The 18,582-nt window shown below is 48.8% G+C and overlaps 1 protein-coding gene across 1 annotated transcript in view; it reads right to left on the bottom strand.

Moving 5' to 3' along the window:
- Window positions 1-3,594: 3,594 nt before the first annotated feature.
- The window catches only part of CUX2 (cut-like homeobox 2), a 266,995-nt gene continuing 252,007 nt past the window's right edge, over window positions 3,595-18,582 (bottom strand). Inside the window, exons 22-24 of the mRNA XM_011937105.1 lie at window positions 15,343-15,531; window positions 11,784-12,057; window positions 3,595-6,631 (exon numbers count right to left, since the gene is read on the bottom strand). Of these exons, the coding sequence (XP_011792495.1) occupies window positions 5,830-6,631; window positions 11,784-12,057; window positions 15,343-15,531 (1,265 nt within the window). The 3' untranslated portion in view covers window positions 3,595-5,829. The remainder of the gene's footprint in view (window positions 6,632-11,783; window positions 12,058-15,342; window positions 15,532-18,582) is intronic.

The raw sequence follows: 18,582 nt of genomic DNA, 5'->3' as shown, positions 1-18,582 counted from the left end.
GAAGTGCTTCACAATTTGGCCCCTTCCCTCTTCCTCCCCGCTGCCCTACCTCAACTTCCAGCCTCCTTTGGGCTTCTTCCTCCCTGGTTCTTATCCCAGTTCCACCTCTTGCCTATGGTTCCTTCTGCACTCCTCCTCTACTTCTTTTTCTTTTTCTTTTTCTTTTTTTTTTCTTTGTTTTTTTTGAGACGGAGTCTTGCTCTGTCGCCCAGGCTGGAGTGCAGTGGCACAATCTCAGCTCACTGCAAGCCCCGACTCCTGGGTTCACACCATTCTCCTGCCTCAGCCTCCAGAGTAGCTGGGACTACAGGTGCCCGCCACCTTGCCCGGATAATTTTTTGTATTTTTAGTAGAGACGGGGTTTCACCATGTTAGCCAGGATGGTCTTAATCTCCTGACCTCATGATAAGCCCGCCTTGGCCTCCCAAAGTGCTGGGATTACAGGTGTGAGCCACCACACCCAGCCTACTTCTCCTTTCTAACTCTTGTCATCTTTCAGGCATCAGTTGGGATGCCCTCTCCCCCAGGAAGCCTTCCCGGACCCCACTACTTGTGCCCTCATGGCCTCCTGTGTTTCCTGTATCCAAGCTCTGAGCACACAGTAGGTACTCAATAAATGCTTATAGCACTGAGCAGACAGTAGGTACTCAGTAAATACTTAGTAGCTGATGAACAGTTGCCCAGTGGCCCCCAGCTGGGCTCTCCACTCTCCTCTGCGCTCCGATCCAAACCTGTCTCCTCCTGGGGACTGTCCTGGCCTTCTCATTGCTCTCCAGCCCTTCCACTGTCCCGCAGCCCCCAGTGCAGAATTTCACATTTTGCTGTGCTGTTGCTGCCTGCTTCACTCTAGGGCAGTGGCGGCAGACACCCTGTCAACACCAAAGCTGATGACCCAGAACATGCTTCAGTCCCTGAAGCCCACAGGCACCTGCTCCCTCGGGTTCTCAGGTGGCTTGCATGGTGCCAGACTCCACTCCTGCCAGCCTGGTCCCACAAGGGCCACACCCTAGGGGTTTCTGACCTCCGACCTTCTCAAGAGCTGTGAATGAACTGAGGGTCTGAAAGGCTAGTCTTTGGTTTTAATTTGAATCTTTACAACCACCTTGTGAGCAAGATGCCATTACTACCATCTCCACTTTATGGCTGGGAAACTGAGGCACTGCGTAGTTTAGGCATTTGCCCAAGGTCACACAGCTCTAAGAGGCTGAGCCAGAGTTGAAACCAGGCCATCTGGCTGCTGACTCCCATTTTCCTCACCAGCTCTGAGGATAGGCCATCCATCCACCTGAAATGTCACATGCAATGGGCTGGCTCAGGAGCTCCAGGGCTGATGGGGGACTGGGCCCTGACCTGCCACCTCCCACCGCCACCACTCCATGATGGGGTGCCCAGGCATCCCAGTGGGCCGTCCTGCTGGGCTTGGAGCAATTAGTTATCCTAACCGAGACGGGGGTAACTGTTCAACTCTCCCTGCAAGGATATACGGAAAAACTGCGGCAACTGGAAGATTTCCAGACAAAGGGAAAAGGGCTGTCTTGGGACAGGCACATGGCTGGGCTCATGGGTGAGTAATGGTTAGTGCTACTTCAGGGACTCTCCTGACATTACAGGTCACAAAATCCCCTCCTGTAGTCTAACGCACAGAGACTCACTATCATGGACTGGAAGAACCTACTCCCTACTTACAATAACTAATAGTTACCAAGTTTTTTCTTTTTTTCCTTTGAGGTGGAGTCTCGCTCTGTCGCCCAGGCTAGAGTGCAGTGGCACGATCTCGGCTCACTACAACCTCCACCTCCCGGGTTCAAGCAATTCTCCTGCATCAGCCTCCTGAGTAGCTGGGATTATAGGTGCACCACCATGCTCGGCTAATTTTTGTATTTTTAGTAGAGATGAGGTTTCACCATGTTGGTCAGGCTGGTCTCGAACTCCTGACCTCATGATCCACTCCCCTCTTGGCCTCCCAAAGTATTGGGATTACAGGTGTGAGCCACTGCACCCGGCATTTTTTTTTAATAGTCTCACTCTGCCCACCCAGGCTGGAATGCAGCGGCGCAATGGCTCACTACAGCTTCCGCCTCGCAGGTTTAAGCAATTCTCATGCCTCAGCCTCTCAAGTAGCTAGGACTACAAGTGCCCGCCACTAAGCTTGGTTAATCTTTGTATTTAGTTATCGAGTCCTTACTGCCACGCAGTTTTATGCATATGCATATGTATTCTTCACAATGACCTTCTGAGCTGGCTGCTATGATACCCCCATTTTGCAGATGAGGAAACTGAGGCCCCAGTTATACAACTAGGAAAGGCGTGATGCTACGTTGGTCAACAGGAAGCCCCTCTTGGCATTCTCCCATCGGGGCTGGGGGCACTAACCACTCACACACTGTACAGAGGTGGGCACAGCTTGCAAGCTGGTTCACTTGCTGGTTTAGGGGTAGAGTGCAATTTTGACTCCTCATACCAAGCCCTGGAGTCTGACCAGCTTCCACCCTGCTGCAGGCTGGTCCACAAGGCACACTTGCTAACCCAGATGCCCACAAGGCCCAGGCAGGTTGCACAGTTGAGGGCTGAAGCAAACCATGGGCATGTGCCCCATCTAAAGGTGGCCAGACCTCGTCTGGCTGTTGTCACACTGGAATGTGGGCCCAGTGTGGCCAGGATCTTGACTATTTCTTAGAGAAGCTCATGCTTTTTATGGGACATGCCCCCACATTTTAATGTTGGCAATTTTTTTTTTTAGAGAGGAGGGTCTCACCGTGTTGCTCAGGATGGTCTCAGACTCCTGGTCTTAAGTGATCCTCCCACATTGGCCTCGTAAAATGCTGGGATTACAGGACTGAGCCACCATGCCAAGCCAATGTTGGCAATTTAGAAACCAGGCTTAAACTTTTTTTTTTTTTTCCAGAGACAGGGTCTCTCTCTACTGTCTATGCTGGAGTGCAGTGGCAATCACAGCTCACTGTAGCCTCAAATTCCTGGGCTTAGGCAATCCTCCCACTTTGGCCTCCCAAAGCACTGGGATTATAGGTGTGAGCCATTGTGCCTTAAAAACTAGTTGTAATCAATAGCAAAGACTTGGAATCAACCCAAATGTCCATCAGTGACAGACTGGATTAAGAAAATGTGGCACATACACACCATGGAATACTATGCAGCCATAAAAGAGGATGAGTTCGTGTCCTTTGTAGGGACATGGAGCAGCTGGAAACCATCATTCTCAGCAAACTATCGCAAGAACAGAAAACCAAATACCGCATGTTCTCACTCATAGGTGGGAATTGAACGATGAGATCACTTGGACACAGGAAGGGGAACATCACACACCGGGTCCTATTGTGGGGAGGGGGGGAGGGATAGCATTAGGAGATATACCTAATGTAAATGACGAGTTAATGGGTGCAGCACACCAACATGGCACATGTATACATATGTAACAAACCTGCACATTGTGCACATGTACCCTAGAACTTAAAAAAACAAAACAAAACAAAAATTAGTTGTAAAAAATACCATTTTGTAAAACATCTCTGAGGGCCCGATCTGACCTCCAGTTTGTACTCCTAGCCCCAGAACAAAGAAGCAAGACACCCAGAATTATTATACAATTCTGTATTTAGCGACTCGTTTACAGAACGTGTTCCTTTTTTTAAAATTTTAAACAAAGTTCATCAATCTCTCATAGAAACGGTTTGTGTATGTGTGTGTGTTTTTTTAACCGTTATAGGACGTGAACCTGACAAAGTTGTTCACTGGTCCGCTAGCTTTAAGTACAACAGGATTTCTGTGTTCAAAAGACTATACTAAGTGCTTGATCAAATCCCGTCACACTAAAGCCAAATTTAGTTCTCTAGGAATCGGAGTCTGCGTGTAAGCCTGGATTTCAACGTTGTGTTGGTTTCAACAGTAAAAATGGTGTGTTCCCCCACGGTTGTCTTAATTGCAACAGGGTGGTGGTGGCTAAAAGGAGATGTTTCATTTGTTCCAGATTTGATTACTCTGAAAATTGGTCACTGTTTCCTATTGTCAAAATATAAAAATACCTTCATCTGGATAAAAATGTATACAGTGGAAAACTCTTCAATGCATAGCCTGGGTGTATGGAAAAGGTTTTCCTTCAGGGTTTGTGTTTTGTTGACTGTTTGGTGTGGAGACTGCAGCCTGGGCTGGGTGTGAGAGTTGAAATTTCTGGAACGGTCCTTATCTGTCCCCTTCTGGTTGCTGGGTTTTGCCTATATGGTTTCAAAATGCTAGCTACATCTTTGAAACCTCCACTGGCCATCTCACCCGCTGGCATTGCATCGGCATTGATTATAGTCACCTTTTCATCTTCATTCTGGGGAGTCACCCAATTCAGCCTTCCCACGGACAGTTTGAAAAAGGAAACGTAATAAAAACAAGGGAGAGAGATTCAATAACCAATATGGTGGCCGTTTCATCCAAATTGGGAACTCTCACCCTAGAAACCATGCCAAAGACGCTGGAGGAAGGGCTCCTTTGAGTTGGGGGTTGAGTCTCTGCTCCCCAACAGGTCATGCGTTGGAAGGTAGGAGGGTAGATTTGGAGGCTGGGATATGGTGAACATGCTGCGATGAACTTGGCCTTCCAGAGTTCTGCATGGACTTGGAGTTGCAGATGCCTTCCAGAAACAGCACCAGGGTCAACTTGAGAAAGAAGATGGCGAGAAGGGGAGCTGGGATCTCTAGTTTGATGAATCTACTTTTTGGCGCTGGTTACTAAGCTTCAGTGGTCATGGGATGACCAACACTGTCACTTTTGGAAAACACCAAGAGGGGAAGATGGTGGCCACAGTCTTGCTCTGGAATACCCACACTCCTACAAGTGGGGAAACTTCCTGGGTTGTGCCTATGGTTCACATGGGGAAATGGGGTCGCTCTGGTTCAAATGCCACTCTCCAAGCACCTGCCCCATGCCCACCTTTCCAAAGGATCTGGAAACACTTCTTGTCTATAGATGGACAAGATGGATGTCTGACCTCCATGGCTTACAGGTTTCTAACTAGTGAGACCTGTGTAAGCAGTTTGTTCTGTACCATGCTACATCTCGTATAGGATGGTTGGGCCACAGCCCACATCTCTACAACATTTTACAATGGCACGGATATTCTGTGCTATCAAGCTTGCAAAACAGACCACCAGAATGAAACACATCCTCAACGGCATCAAGATTTTCGTTTAGAGTCTTTTGGACTTTCTCTTTTTAGCACAGTTTCTGGAAGGGCAGTAGCAATGCGCTGTGTCTCACAGACAGATGTGGAAGAAAATCATGGTTCAAAGGTTATCTAGATTTTGGTCAGTCTTATAGTGTTTTGTGATGGCTTTGAACAATTGTCTTCTTTTAATCTCATCTAGTGGCAAAAACGACACAACTTCAGTGTATACTTCGCAACAGTTGTGACAGCATCCTGATTTTATAACTCTCTGTAATATCAAAACAGCATCAGCTGGGATAAATTCCAAAGGATCCTTTATTAAAATATCTAAAAGAGGTCTATAAATATTTATTTATTTTTCTAAAAGAGTTTGGAGTTTTCAGGTGAATATGTGGTGCCATTTTGCTTCTGCCTTCTGCAGAGGGGTCAGGGTGAAGAGGAGCAGGGGGGTGCCAAAAAGTGGAGGCAATGGCATTTGACCCATCTGCTCACACAACTTCATAGAACTAGGATTACAACAAAAAACGTAAACGGCATAACATTGCTGTCCACATTTTGATGGTTGAGTTCCTCCCTCCCTTACCCCACCCTGTTGAGGAGAGTGAGTGAGAAAAGGAAGGTAGTTACCAGGGTATGTCCCTTGCCCCCTCACCCTGCTTTCAGAACTCCCACTCCAGGGCCTCCTCCCGATTGGCAGCCCGCTCTAGTCGGTAAATGATGCTGTTCAGGTTGGCCATTTTTTCATGCCGCCGCTGCAAGTTGGGGTTCACCTTGGCACTGGGATGCAAGGCTCCAGCCGTGTCAGCAGTGGGGCTGGCACTCGGCACTTTGGCAGGGGGGGCGCCAGGAGGGGATGGGGAGATGGGAGCTGAGGAGGAGGGGACAGGTGACACAGACATCATGAGGCCTGGCGAGGAGGCGGCTGAGGGCGAGTTCAGTGACACCTCCAGGCTGCAGCGTGAGGACTCTGAGGCTGACTTAAAACTTAAAGGGTCCGGGTGAAGCCGCTCCCCAGCCTCACTCTCCTGGTGGGGATGAAGTGAGGGACAGTCTGGGGTGGATCCACCTGGAAGGAAGGGACTGGGAGCCACTTTTGGGAGTCCGTCATTACCCGGAGGGTCGGGATGCTCCTCTTTGGGGGGACCTTGGCCTTTGTCTGGCTCCCCTAAGTCCTGGGGCTGGCTGCCTGCCTCTTCCTCGGTGTCCTCCTCTGTCTGTTCCTGCTTGATCCTCACTTGGGCCTTGTCCTGAGTGGTCAGGGGTGTGCTGTCCTCCTCAGGGCCCTCCTGAAGCTCCAGTTCCTTCATGGTTGGCTTCTGGTCCTCAGTCTCAGAGTCAGGGCTCTGCGGGGTGGGGTCCGGGTGGGAGTGGCCTGGCGGTAGGATTCCAGGACCCCTACTTGGGTCAAGGTCTGGCTCATCCTGGGTCCCCTCCACCAACATCTCCCGGCGCATCCGGGACCTGGGGCAGAGACGACGGTGAGCCTGGGGCTAGACAGGGGACACCCAAACCCTGGACTCCATCTGCATACATGGCATTTTGATCCCACCCACTGCCCTGGGGCTCTCTAGGCACTAAGCCTCCATACTTGCACCATCTTATTAAGTCTTCTCAACAACACCACAAGGTGGGTGCTATTATTATCTCCACTTCACAGGAAACAAGGCTCAGAGATGTTAAGTGACTTGTCCCAGGTCACACAGCTAGTAAGTGGCAGAACCGAGACTTGAACTCACGACTACTGAATCCCAAAGCAGATGATCTAGACCTGTGGTGGCCAACATAGCAGTTACTGGCCGTACATGGCTCGAGTGCTTGACATGAGGCTAGTCCAGATTGACATGTGCTGTAAGGGTACAATATACACCTGTTCTTAGGCTTAATACAAAACAAAGTGAAAGGTCTCATTAATAATGTTTATATTGGGCTAAATCAAATAAATGATTATGACTAGTTTTATCTCTTTTTTTTGAGACAGTCTCACTCTGTTACCCAGGCTGGAGTGCAGTGATGCAATCTTGGCTCACTGCAACCTCTGCCTCCTGGGTTCAAGCAATTATCCTGCCTCAGCCTCCTGAGTAGCTGGGATTATAGGCGTGTATTTTTAGTAGAGACAGGGTTTTGCTATGATGCCAGGCTGGTCTTGAACTCCTGACCTCAGGTGATCCACCCACCTTGGCCTCCCAAAGTGCTGGGATTACAGGCTTGAGCCACTGGGCCCAGACCCAATTATTTTATTACAGCAAATGAGGTCAAGACATTTTAAATAACTTCTCCAAGGTCATAAAGCAACAGGGGTTTCTGTTTCCTTAGCACCTTCAATGCTGTAGCTCCCTGGCCATTTATGTGAACATTAAATTACACTAATATAGACTATTAGCAACTATATAGTTACAAACATAATAATAATGGGCGCTTTATTGTGTTGGGCACTAGGCTAAGCACTTTTTGCTGTTTTCTTTTTTCTTTTTTTTTGAGATGGAGTCTCGCTGTGTTGCCCAGGTTGGAGTGCAGTGGCGCAATCGCGGCTCACTGCAACCTCTGCCTCCCGGGTTCAAGCGACTCTACTGCCTCAGCCTCCCGAGCAGCTGGGATTATAGGTGGGCGCCACCATGCCTGGCTAATTTTTGTATTTTTAGTAGAGATGGGGTTTCACCATCTTTACTGGTCAGGCTGGTCTTGAACTCCTGACCTCAAGCAATCCACCAGTCTCGGCCTCCCAAAGTGTTGGGATTACAGGCGTGAGCCACCGCACCCAGCCTGTTTATTTCATTTTCTGTTAGGTTGGTGTAAAAGTAATTGGATTTTCTGCCTTTTTTTTTCTTTTTCTTTTTTTTTTTTTTGAGACAGAGTCTCGCTCTGTTGCCCAGGCTGGAGTGCAGTGGCGCAATCGCGGCTCACTGCAACCTCTGCCTCCCGGGTTCAAGCGACTCTACTGCCTCAGCCTCCCGAGTAGCTGGGACTACAGGTGCGCGCCACCACACCCAGCTAATTTTTGTATTTTTAGTAGAGACAGGGTTTCACCATGTTGGCCAGATGGTCTTGATCTCTTGACTTCGTGATCTGCCTGCCTCAGCCTCCCAAAGTGCTGGGATACAAGCGTGAGCCACCATGCCCGGCCTTTTGTGACTTTTTTAAATGGCAAAACCATTTTTTTAAAAAATGGCAAGTCCTTTAAAATGGATCAAGAAACATTTTTTAAAAAATGGCAAAAACCAGCTGGGCGCGGTGGCTCACACCTAAAATACCAGCACTTTGGGAGGCCAAGGCAGGTGGATCACTTGAAGTCAGGAGTTCTAGACTACCCTGGCCAACATGGCAAAACCCCATCTCTACTAAACAAAAACAGAAACAAAACAAAAGTGGCAAAAACTGCAATTACTTTTGCACCAACCTAATACAATAATCTCATAATGATACACTAATCTGACTTGCATTGATAAAGGAGACCAGGCTGAGAGGGCACAGGAATTGGCATGATCACAGGGCTCTCTGAACCCAGCAGTCTGGCTTTTATTTTCTTGTCCCTGCCTCCCTGCCCAGGTCCTGTGGGGCCCCATCCCAGGATCCTGGGCCTGGAGGAACTGTGAGGGATCACCTAGTCCATACCATCTCTCAATCCCCAATCCCCCCACAAAGGTGATCTTGCCCACCTTCCAGAGTTCTCCCCCACCTCCCTCAGCTCCCTCCAATGGGGAGGGACTTTGTCTGTTTTCTGTGGCGTCTGGTACAGAGTAGATGCTCAGTAAACATTTACCAAATGAAATAATGTGTTCTTCTGTAATTATAACCCTTTGAGAGTTCTTTTGAGAGTGGAATTCTCTCTTCTCTTTTGTGCAAACTCCTATTCATCCCTCAAAACCCGTCTCAAATACCACTTCTGTAAAGTCCTCCCCAGGCAGAATTCTCTTTTCCCTTAGCCCCTTGTTCCTTCCTGTTTCACAGCATTTACTACATTATAAATGAAATGTTCTGTTTTATGACTGTAAGGTCCTTAAGGGCGGGGACTGGTTCACAATGCATACATTAGAAACGTTTGTTGAATGAATATGTTGGATAATAATGGAGTGCTCAGTTCCTGTGGGGAATCAGAGGCGAGAAGATGTCCCCATATCCCCCAGGGAGGGAAGGAAATGAGCAGGCTTTAAGGACCTATGTCATTTGTTATTTGGCAGGCTCTGTTCTGAGCCAGATGATAAACCATATTTAATTTAATTTATTTATTTGTTTGAGACAGAGTCTCACTCTGTCACCCAGGCTGGAGTGCAGTGGTGTGATTGATCTCAGCTCAAAGCAACGTCCACCTCCCGGGTTCAAGTGATTCTCGTGCCTCAGCCTCCGAGTAGCCGGAATTACAGGCCCCTGCCACCATGCCTGGCTAACTTTTGTATTTTTAGTAGAGACGGGTTTCATCATTTTGGCTAGGCTGGTCTTGAGCTCCTGACCTCAGGTGATCCGCCCACCTTGGCCTCCCAAAGTGCTGCAATTACAGGTATGAGCCACTGCGCCTGGCCAAAACTGTATTTTATAACGCGTTTATACCCAGAGTTATTTCACTTGATCTACAATCAAACATTGCAGGATAGGTATTAGGTTCCTCATCTGTAAAATAAGGGTGAGACTTGGAGAAGTAAAATGACTTATGGAGGGATTGGGGACTGAGAGAGGGTACGGACTCAGGTCTGTGGGCCCCTGGTGCCCAGGAGAGAGAAGATGCTCAGTTGCTCCTCCCACCAATCTCCTCTTTCCTTGATCCCTTGGGGATCAAGAGACATTCTCTCCCCCTGGAATGGATGAGTGGATTTTCTTCTGTGGTACCATATGGGTACCAGAGACTTTTCCTGCTCAGGAAGCTTGGCAGGGGCGGGGAGGGGGGTGTTCCTCAGAGATGGTCCCTGAAATCCCCCCATCAAGCATTCTTTACAGGGGTCTCCTCAGAGCCAGCCCTGGGACTAAACTCCTAGGAAGCTCAACCTACTGCAGGCCAGTGACTTGTGAGAACAGGGAGTCAAGAGTGGGAAGAGCTATGGAAAGAAACAGCCATTGAAGTAGGAATCACCGACTCCCTGAGGTAGTGGAGCCTGAAAAGGATACCAGGGGGGTTTCTTTTGGTTTCAGCGGTGGGAGGGGCCAGGAGCCCGAAATCAGGGCTCCAACCTGAGGCTCAATGAATAGTCAGGGTTCCTCAGGCCTGTACCCCCAAATACCTTTCCCTGTCCCTTCTTTGAGGCAGACACAGGGCAAACAGGGTGAAATAATAATAAAAATAATGACAATAATCACATCAATATCTACCACATACTATGTGCTGGGTATTTTTTTTTTTTGGAGATAGTCTCACTCTGTTGCCCAGGCTGGAGTACAGTGGCATGATCTCAGCTCACTGCAACCTCTGCCTCCTGGGTTCAAAGGGTTCTCCTGCCTCAGCCTCCCAGGTAGTTGGGACTATAGGCATGCGCCACCATGCCTGGCTAATCTTTGTATGTTTCGAAGAGATGGGGTTTCATCATGTTTCCCAGGCTGATCTCAAACTCCTGACCTCAGGTGATCTGCCCATCTCAGCCTCCCAGAGTGCTGGGATTACAGGTGTGAGCCACCGTGCCTGGCCTACATGCTAGGTATTTTATGTAACTATGTTAATCTATCAAATCCTCTGTGCAACTCTATGACGTAGATCCAGCTACTGTCCACCTCATTTTACAGGTTAGAAGACTGAGGCTCAGGGAAGTGAAGAAGGCTCCATAGCTGAAAGTAATGGAGCTGGGATTTCTTCCACATTTGCCTGTGTTTTACTTTTTTTTTTTTTTAAGATGGAGTCTTGCTCTGTCGCCCAGGCTGGAGTACAGTATGATCTTGGCTCACTGCAACCTCCGCCTCCTAGGTTCAAGCAATTCTCCTACCTCAGCCTCCTGGGTAGCTGGGATTACAGGTGCGCACCACCGTGCCAGGATAATTTATTTATTTTTAATAGAGACAGGGTTTCACCATGTTGGCCAGGCTGGTCTTGAACTCCTGACTTCAGGTGATCCGCCTAATTCAGTCTCATTTTTCTTGTTTTTGAGACACGGTCTCGCTCTGTCACCCAGGCTGGAGTGCAGTGGTGTGATGGTAGCTCACTGCAGCCTCTGCCTCCTGGGCTTACACAATCCTCTCACTTCAGCCTCCCAAGTAGCTGGGACTACAGGTGTATGCCACTGCACACAACTAATTTATTTATTTATTTATTTATTTTGTAGAGAGGTCTCCCTATGTTGCTGGGCTGGTCTCAAACTCCTGGGTTCAAGTGATCCTCCTGCCTTGGCCTCCCAAAGTGCTGGGATTATAGGCATGAACCACTGTACCTGGCCCTGTGTTCTATATCTAAGTGCCTATGTTGCTGGGCTGGTCTCAAACTCCTGGGTTCAAGTGATCCTCCTGCCTTGGCCTCCCAAAGTGCTGGGATTATAGGCATGAACCACACTGTACCTGGCCCTGTGTTCTATATCTAAGTGCCTATGTGGTGGGGTCTCCCATCTTCCGGAGGCTATGTGGGGCTCCCTCCAGTTCTCGGATGGGGAAGGGGTCCCACCTGGGTTCTGCCACCCGCCCTGTGGGCATGCCCCCATAGTCCCACCTGTAGTTGTGGAACCAGTTGATGACGGTGTTGGTTTTGAGGTTGAGCTGGAAGGAGAGGAGCTCGATGGTCTGCTGTGAGGGGTAGGGTTCCAGCTGATAGGCCTTCCGCAGCGCCTCCTTCTCCTCAGGTGCCAGCACCACCCGGGGTTTCTTGATCTGCAGGAGGCTCAGGTCCTGGGGCTGTAGGCAGGGGCTGGGGCACTCCGAGCGGGTGGCCGGGGACTCACTGTCTGAGCCGGTGCTGATGAGGCCATAGCGACGTTTCAGGTAGGCTGGAGCCGGGGAGAGAGGGAGGGCTGAGAGGTGCTGTCCCCACCCCATCAGTTCCTGACCAGCAGGAGTCCCACGGTGGAAATGCATCTGTCAGGCCCACTAGGAGGAAGCCGTCATGCCCTAAGCTTAGGGGTGCGCCCCCCAGCCTTTCTCCCTCCTCACTCTCCTGCATCTCTCAACTCCCACCCCTACGCCACAAGATGCTAGCCTGACCTCACCAGCCAGGGAGCCCTGGCATGAGCGAAGACTTAGGATCAGTCCACGCACATAGGAAGCACTCGAAACAGGGTGCTCCACGGTATTCTCTCTGTTTTTGTAGAGACAGGGTCTCACTGTGTCACCCAGGCTGGAGTACATGGGTACAGTCATAGTTCACTGTAGCTTCAACCAACTAGGCTCAGGCACACCTCCTACCTCAGCCTCCCAAGTAGCTGGGATTACAGGTGTGAACCACCACCCCTGGCTAATTTTTAAATTTTTTTTGTAGAGATGGGGTCTCTCTCTGTCACCCAGGCTGGAATGCAGTGGCACAATCACAAGTCACTGCAACCTTGAACTCCTGCCATCAAGCGATCCTCCTGCCTCAGCCTCCTGAGTAGGTGGGACTACAGGTGCATGCCACCATGCCTGGCTCATTTAAAAAATTGTTTTGTAGAATGTTTGAAATGCTTCTTCCCTGGTGCCGTAAAGAAATAGCACTTGAACATAAATTTAATTTACTCAGCAAGACCATTTTTATACTTTCTGCAGAAACGGTACACTTACTTGCCAGCAGTTTTGCCACAAGAGCACACTGAACAAAGGAAACAGAGTCATTTATAATCTGATGTGTCCACCCTACTGCTGTGTCCGGTTTCCACTGACTGGAACGGGACCTCACATTCTGTATTTGTCCTGACTGGCTGGCAACTTAGAACTTTTTGGAAGAGGTAAAGGCAGAGGAGAACAAAGGAAGGAGGAAGTAACTTGTGGAATGCTGAGAAAGGTAAAAACACCTTCAAATAAGGAAAAGGAACAGACTATGACCTAACGCTTGTTTGGACCAGTATAAGCATGCCAGGGCAAATATTTAGGCTAAATTGTGGGAGCGAACATACAGTACATTGATTTCTTTATCATGGCTAGCAGATATTTAAGAATGTTAGCACAGATCTTTGAATAAATTTTCCTTCTAAGAGAAGTTACTATTTATTCCTAATTAAATCGGGAGGAAAGTCTTTGAAGAGGAACCTTTACTTTATTTTCTACATAGGGGTAGGGTCTCACTCTGTTGCCCAGCCTGGTCTCAAAATCTTGGCCTCAAGCAATCCTCTCACCTTGGTCTTCCAAAGTGCTGAGATTACAGGTATGAGCCCCCACACCTAGCCTACGATATCCTCTAGATTGTCAGAAGCATCCCTGAATTTCTGAACAGCCTTTGGTGGGCGGTAGGTAAGGACACTAATTTAAATGACTTACTGACTGCATGGTGCATCTTGACCCCAAATCATGAAGATGTTGGGGAGAAAAAAGCCCACTTCAGAATGAAAAAAGTAAGGTATGAGGGTCTTACTTAATCCTCACAGCAATGCTTTGTGGCTCTGAAAATGCATTTTTAAGATGGAGTCTTGCTCTGTTGCCCAGGTTGGAGTGCAGTGGCATGATCCTCTTGGCTCACTGCAACCTCCACCTCCCAGGTTCAAGCGATTCTCCTGCCTCAGCCTCCCAGGTAGCTGGGATTACAGGCATGCATCACCACGCCCGGCTAATTGTTGTATTTTTAGTACAGATGGGGTTTTACCATGTTGGCCATCACTTCTGGCCTCAAGTGATCCATCCACCTTGGCCTCCCAAAGTGCTAGGATTACAGGTATGAGCCACCACATTGAGCTAGCTCTCTTATTTTTCAGAAATAGAAGGAAGCACAGAGAGGGGAAGTAATTAGCTCGAGGTCGTCACACAGCAAGGAGGTAGAAGGTCAAGTTCTCAACCATAGCATTGTCTGATGATGATGGCCCAGCCCTAGGTGCTCTCCAGAGCACCTAGGTCCCTGGGTCATCACACAACCTGCCCTCATACCCTGGATGGCAACTTCAACTGCTCCTATCTTATCTTCCAATGGACTTTGAACCTTTGGAAATAGAGTAATCCTTTATGCATAGCATGAGACTGGGCGCCCAGCTCAATGCCAGTTGATCTTCCATCCAAATACTAACCAGGCCTGACCCGGCTTAACTTCTGAGATCAGACGTGATCCCGCATTCAGGGTGGTATGGCTGTAGACAATGCCAGCTTATCTTATCAGGATATAATGTGAGATAATGTGAGAACTTGCAATCTCCTTGCCCAGCCCTACAAGAGAGGGTTCCTGTTTGCTGGTCCCGTCCTTTGTTATGCAGAATCTGTTATGGGCCAAGGGCTGGTCTACAAAACAGGGAGTTGAGGCAGAGGAGGGAGGGAGGGAGGGACACAGAGTTTTGGGAAATAGGCAGTTGGGGCTGGCAACAGACTTTGGGGTAGCTTCAGAGGTGTGAAAGGACACCAAGAGATGGGGTATTCAGTTTCCTTTTCTTTTCTTTTCTTTTTTCTTTTTTTTGAGACAGAGTTTTGCTCTGTTGCCCAGGCTGGAGTTCAGTGGCGCAATCTCAGCTCACTGAAACCTCCACCTCCTGGGTTCAAGTGATTCTCCTGCCTCAGTCTCCCAAGTAGCTGCAATTACAGGTGTGCGCCACCATGCCCAGCTAATTTTTGTATTTTTAGTAGAGACAGGGTTTTGCCATATTGGCCAGATTGGTCTTGATCTCCCAACTTCAGGTGATCTGCTTGCCTCGGCCTCCCAAAGTGCTGAGATTACAGGCATGAGCCACTGCACCTGGCAGACTATTGGCTTTTCATGGGAGAGGTAGTAAATATTTACAAATTAAAAAAAAAAGTTGGAGATGGGGTCTTACTGCACTGTGCAGGCTGGAGCACAGTGGCTATTCACAGCTTTGATCACACAGCACATTGCAGCCTTGAATGATCCTCCTGCCTTAGCCTCCCAAGTGATCCTCAAGCGATCCTCTTGCCTTAGCCTCCAAAGCAGCCAGGACTACCCATGCCCCGCCACTGCCACAGGCTGTAAATATCTTCATTGCTTTCAATTACATTGTTACATTGTTTTTCAAGGTTGCTATTTCATGCAGTCCCATACCGCGCTGAGACTGGACCATGGCGGCCCTGGGTTTATGTGGGTTACAGCTAGGTATGGTTCTGGGGAAAATCTGAGATCCAGTGCTGGGGCCCATCCCCTGCCCAAGTCTTACCTTTCTTCTCCAGCTTCTTCATGTCCCTCAGCTTCTCCACGTTATGGGGGTCATTGAGCCACAGCTGCATGCGGACAAAAGGCTCCCGCCCCTTCAGGCTCAGCTTGTGCCAGGGTTTGGGCCGGGACAGCAGGTCAGACACGGAGCCCTGTGTCAGACCCAGGATGCTTTCCCCAAACAGCCGCTGCCCTGGGGATAAGGGAGGGGAGCAACCTGTTACCCCAGGCTGGGCAGAGAGGTCTGCTCCCAGGAGAGACATGGAACAGGCCAGAGATACAGGGGAGAGCCTCGAGGCTATCTCCACTGACTCAGAAGGGAGGGCCAGAGACGGCGGAGGACCCGCACCTGATGTGAATATGAGGGGGGTCTGTCTGTAAAAGAGATTTGGGGGCAGGACGAGGCAGCAACCAACAAAAGATTTTTTTTTTTTTCTTTTTTTGAGACAGAGTCTCGCTCTGTTACCCAGGCTAGAGTGTAGTGGCATGATCTTGGCTCACTGCAGCCTCCGCCTCCCAGGTTCAAGCAATTCTCCTGCCTCAGCCTCCCGAGTAGCTGGGATTACAGGCACATACTACCACACCCGGCTAATTTCTGTATTTTTAGTAGAGATGGGGTTTCCCATGGTGGCCAGGCTGGTTTCGAACTCCTGACCTCAGATGATCCATCTGCCTTGGCCTCCCAAAGTGCTGCAGTTACAGGTGTGAGCCACTGGGCCCGGCCCAAAAGTGCTTCTTTAACTTAAGAGGTTCTTTACTCCTAGGAGATCCCTGAAATTGTCTGGCAACATCATACATACAAATGTGTAACACCATGTTGGAGGATAATTTGACAGATTCCATCCCAGTTTTAAATGTGCACAGTTTCAGAGCAAGCAGTTCTACTGCCTGGGATAGCTGTACTTGCCCAAGGTCACACAGATGCACACAGACTTATTTTTAGAGGCAACAGGAAAGTGGAAAAAGTCAAAATACCCATCAGTTAGGTAAAAAACTGTGGCACATCCATGGCCTGAAACACTTTCCAACAGTGAAAAAGAATGTGGGTGACAGAATTATTCTAACATGGGAGGGTGTCCACAAAATACTGTTCATTTTTCTTCTCTCTCTTTTTTTTTTTTTTGAGGCAGGGTCTCACTCTATCACCCAGGCTGGAGTGCAGTGGTGTGATCTCAGCTCACTATAACCTCTGCCTCCCAGGTTCAAGTGATCCTCCCACCTCAGCCTCCCAAGTAGCTGAGAGCACGGGCTTGAGCCACCACACCTGGCTAATTTTTGTATTTTTATTTTTCATTTTTTTTGGGACAAGGTTTGGCTCTGTCACCCAGGCTGGACTGCAGTGGTGTGATCTTGGCTTCCTGCAACCTCTGTCTCCTGAGCTCAAGCCATCCTTCTGCCTTATCCTTCTGAGTGGCTGGGACTATAGGCATGCACCACCACGCCCAGCTAATTTTTGCATTTTTTATAGAGACGGGGTTTCGCCATGTTGCCCAGGCTGGTCTGGAACTCATGACCTCCAAAAATTCTCCTGCCTCAGCCTCCCAAAATCCTGGGATTACAGGTGTGAGCCACCACACCCAGCCTAGTGTTCATTATTCAAAGCAAGTTGCAAAGCAATATGTGTATCATTTCGTCTATATAGAAAAAAAGGAGAGGAAATTAAGTGTATATATGTCCTTGTATGTGTTCAGAAAGTGTCAAGGAGACATAAAAAAACTGAAGTGTGGGCTGGGCATGGTGGCTCACACCTGTAACCCCTGCACTTTGGGAGGATGAGGTGGGAGGATTACTTGAGGTCAAGAGTTCATGACCAGTCTGTCCGGCATGGTGAAACCCCGTCTCTACTATACTAAAAATACAAAAATCAGCCAGGAGTGGTGGCTTATGGCTGTAATCCCAGCTACTAGGGTGGCTGAGGCAGGAGAATCGCTTGAACCTGGGAGGTGGAGGTTGCAGTGAGCTGAGATCGCACCACTGAACTCCAGCCTGGGGCTTGGGTGACAGGAGACTCCATCTTAAAAAAATACACACACACACAAACACACACAACACTGGAGTGTGACTGAGAGGCCAGTGCGGAGGGACTTATTTACTTTTTTAGTAACTTGTTTTTTTTCCTGTACTGTTCGGTATATTTTAAAACAATGAATATGTCTTATTTTTATAATAGAAATTGTAGTGAAAATGTTGGGGTTTGTGTACATCCCTCTGGGAGGGGGGCATCACCTGCATTTCAGACTCAGAGGAATTTGTGTCCCAAAAAGGGAAAGAGCCCTAGAAGAGATTTCTCCACTGTGGCTGGCAAGGACCTTAGCACTGGGTGAGGACTGAGCTGGAGTTCCGCAGTGATTGGGGTTCTCCACGTCTTCCTGGAAGAAAGTTTTTAAAGCCGTGGACTGAGAATTCCAGGTACTCTCAGACCTGCATTCACCTCCCTTTGTCCCATCCCAGACCCAGGTCAGAGCCTCACACAGGGTCCTGGATGCCCTGGGGCTGACTCCAGTGCCCTGGGATCTCACCATGGGCACTTCTGTCTTTTTTTTTTAAATTTAACTTTTTTAGAGACAAGGTCTTTCTCTGTCGCCCAGGCTGGAGTGCAATGGCAGCATCATAGTTCACTGCAGCCTTGAATTCCTGAGCTCGTGCTATCCTCCTGCCTCAGCTTCCTGAGGACTACAGGCATTCACTACAAAGTGTGTAGTGTGTATGCATGAAGTTTGCAGCTAATTTTAGGAAGCTTTTTTATTTTTTTGGAGATGGAATCTCACTCTGTTGCCCAGGCTGGAGTGCAGTGCAGTGGTGCGATCTCAGCTCACTACAACCTCCGCCTCCTGGGTTCAAACAATTCTCCTGCCTCAGCCTCCCTAGTAACTGGGACTACAGATGCCTGCCACCATGCTTGGCTAATTTTTGTATTTTTAGTAGAGATGGGGTTTCATCATGTTGGCCAGGCTGATCTGGAACTCCTGACTTCAGGGGATCTGCCCGCCTTGGCCTCCCAAAGTGCTGGGTTTACAGGTGTGAGGCACCGTGCCTGGCCTATTTTTTATTTTATTGATTGATTTTTTTTTTGAGACGGGGTCTCACACTGTCGCCCTGGCTGGAGTGCAGTGGTGTGATCTCGGCTCACTGCAACCTCTGCCTCCCAGATTCAAGCGGTTCTTCTGCCTCAGCCTCCCAAGTAGCTGGGACTACAGGCATGCGCCACTATGTCCAGTTAATTTTTTTGTATTTTTAGTAGAGA

The sequence above is a fragment of the Colobus angolensis genome, unplaced genomic scaffold (assembly GCF_000951035.1).
Source record: "Colobus angolensis palliatus isolate OR3802 unplaced genomic scaffold, Cang.pa_1.0 Scaffold10, whole genome shotgun sequence".
NCBI classification, from domain to species: Eukaryota; Metazoa; Chordata; class Mammalia; order Primates; family Cercopithecidae; genus Colobus; species Colobus angolensis.
The sequence above is the reverse complement of the archived record's forward strand: the minus strand, read 5'-3'. Positions and strand labels throughout refer to the sequence as shown.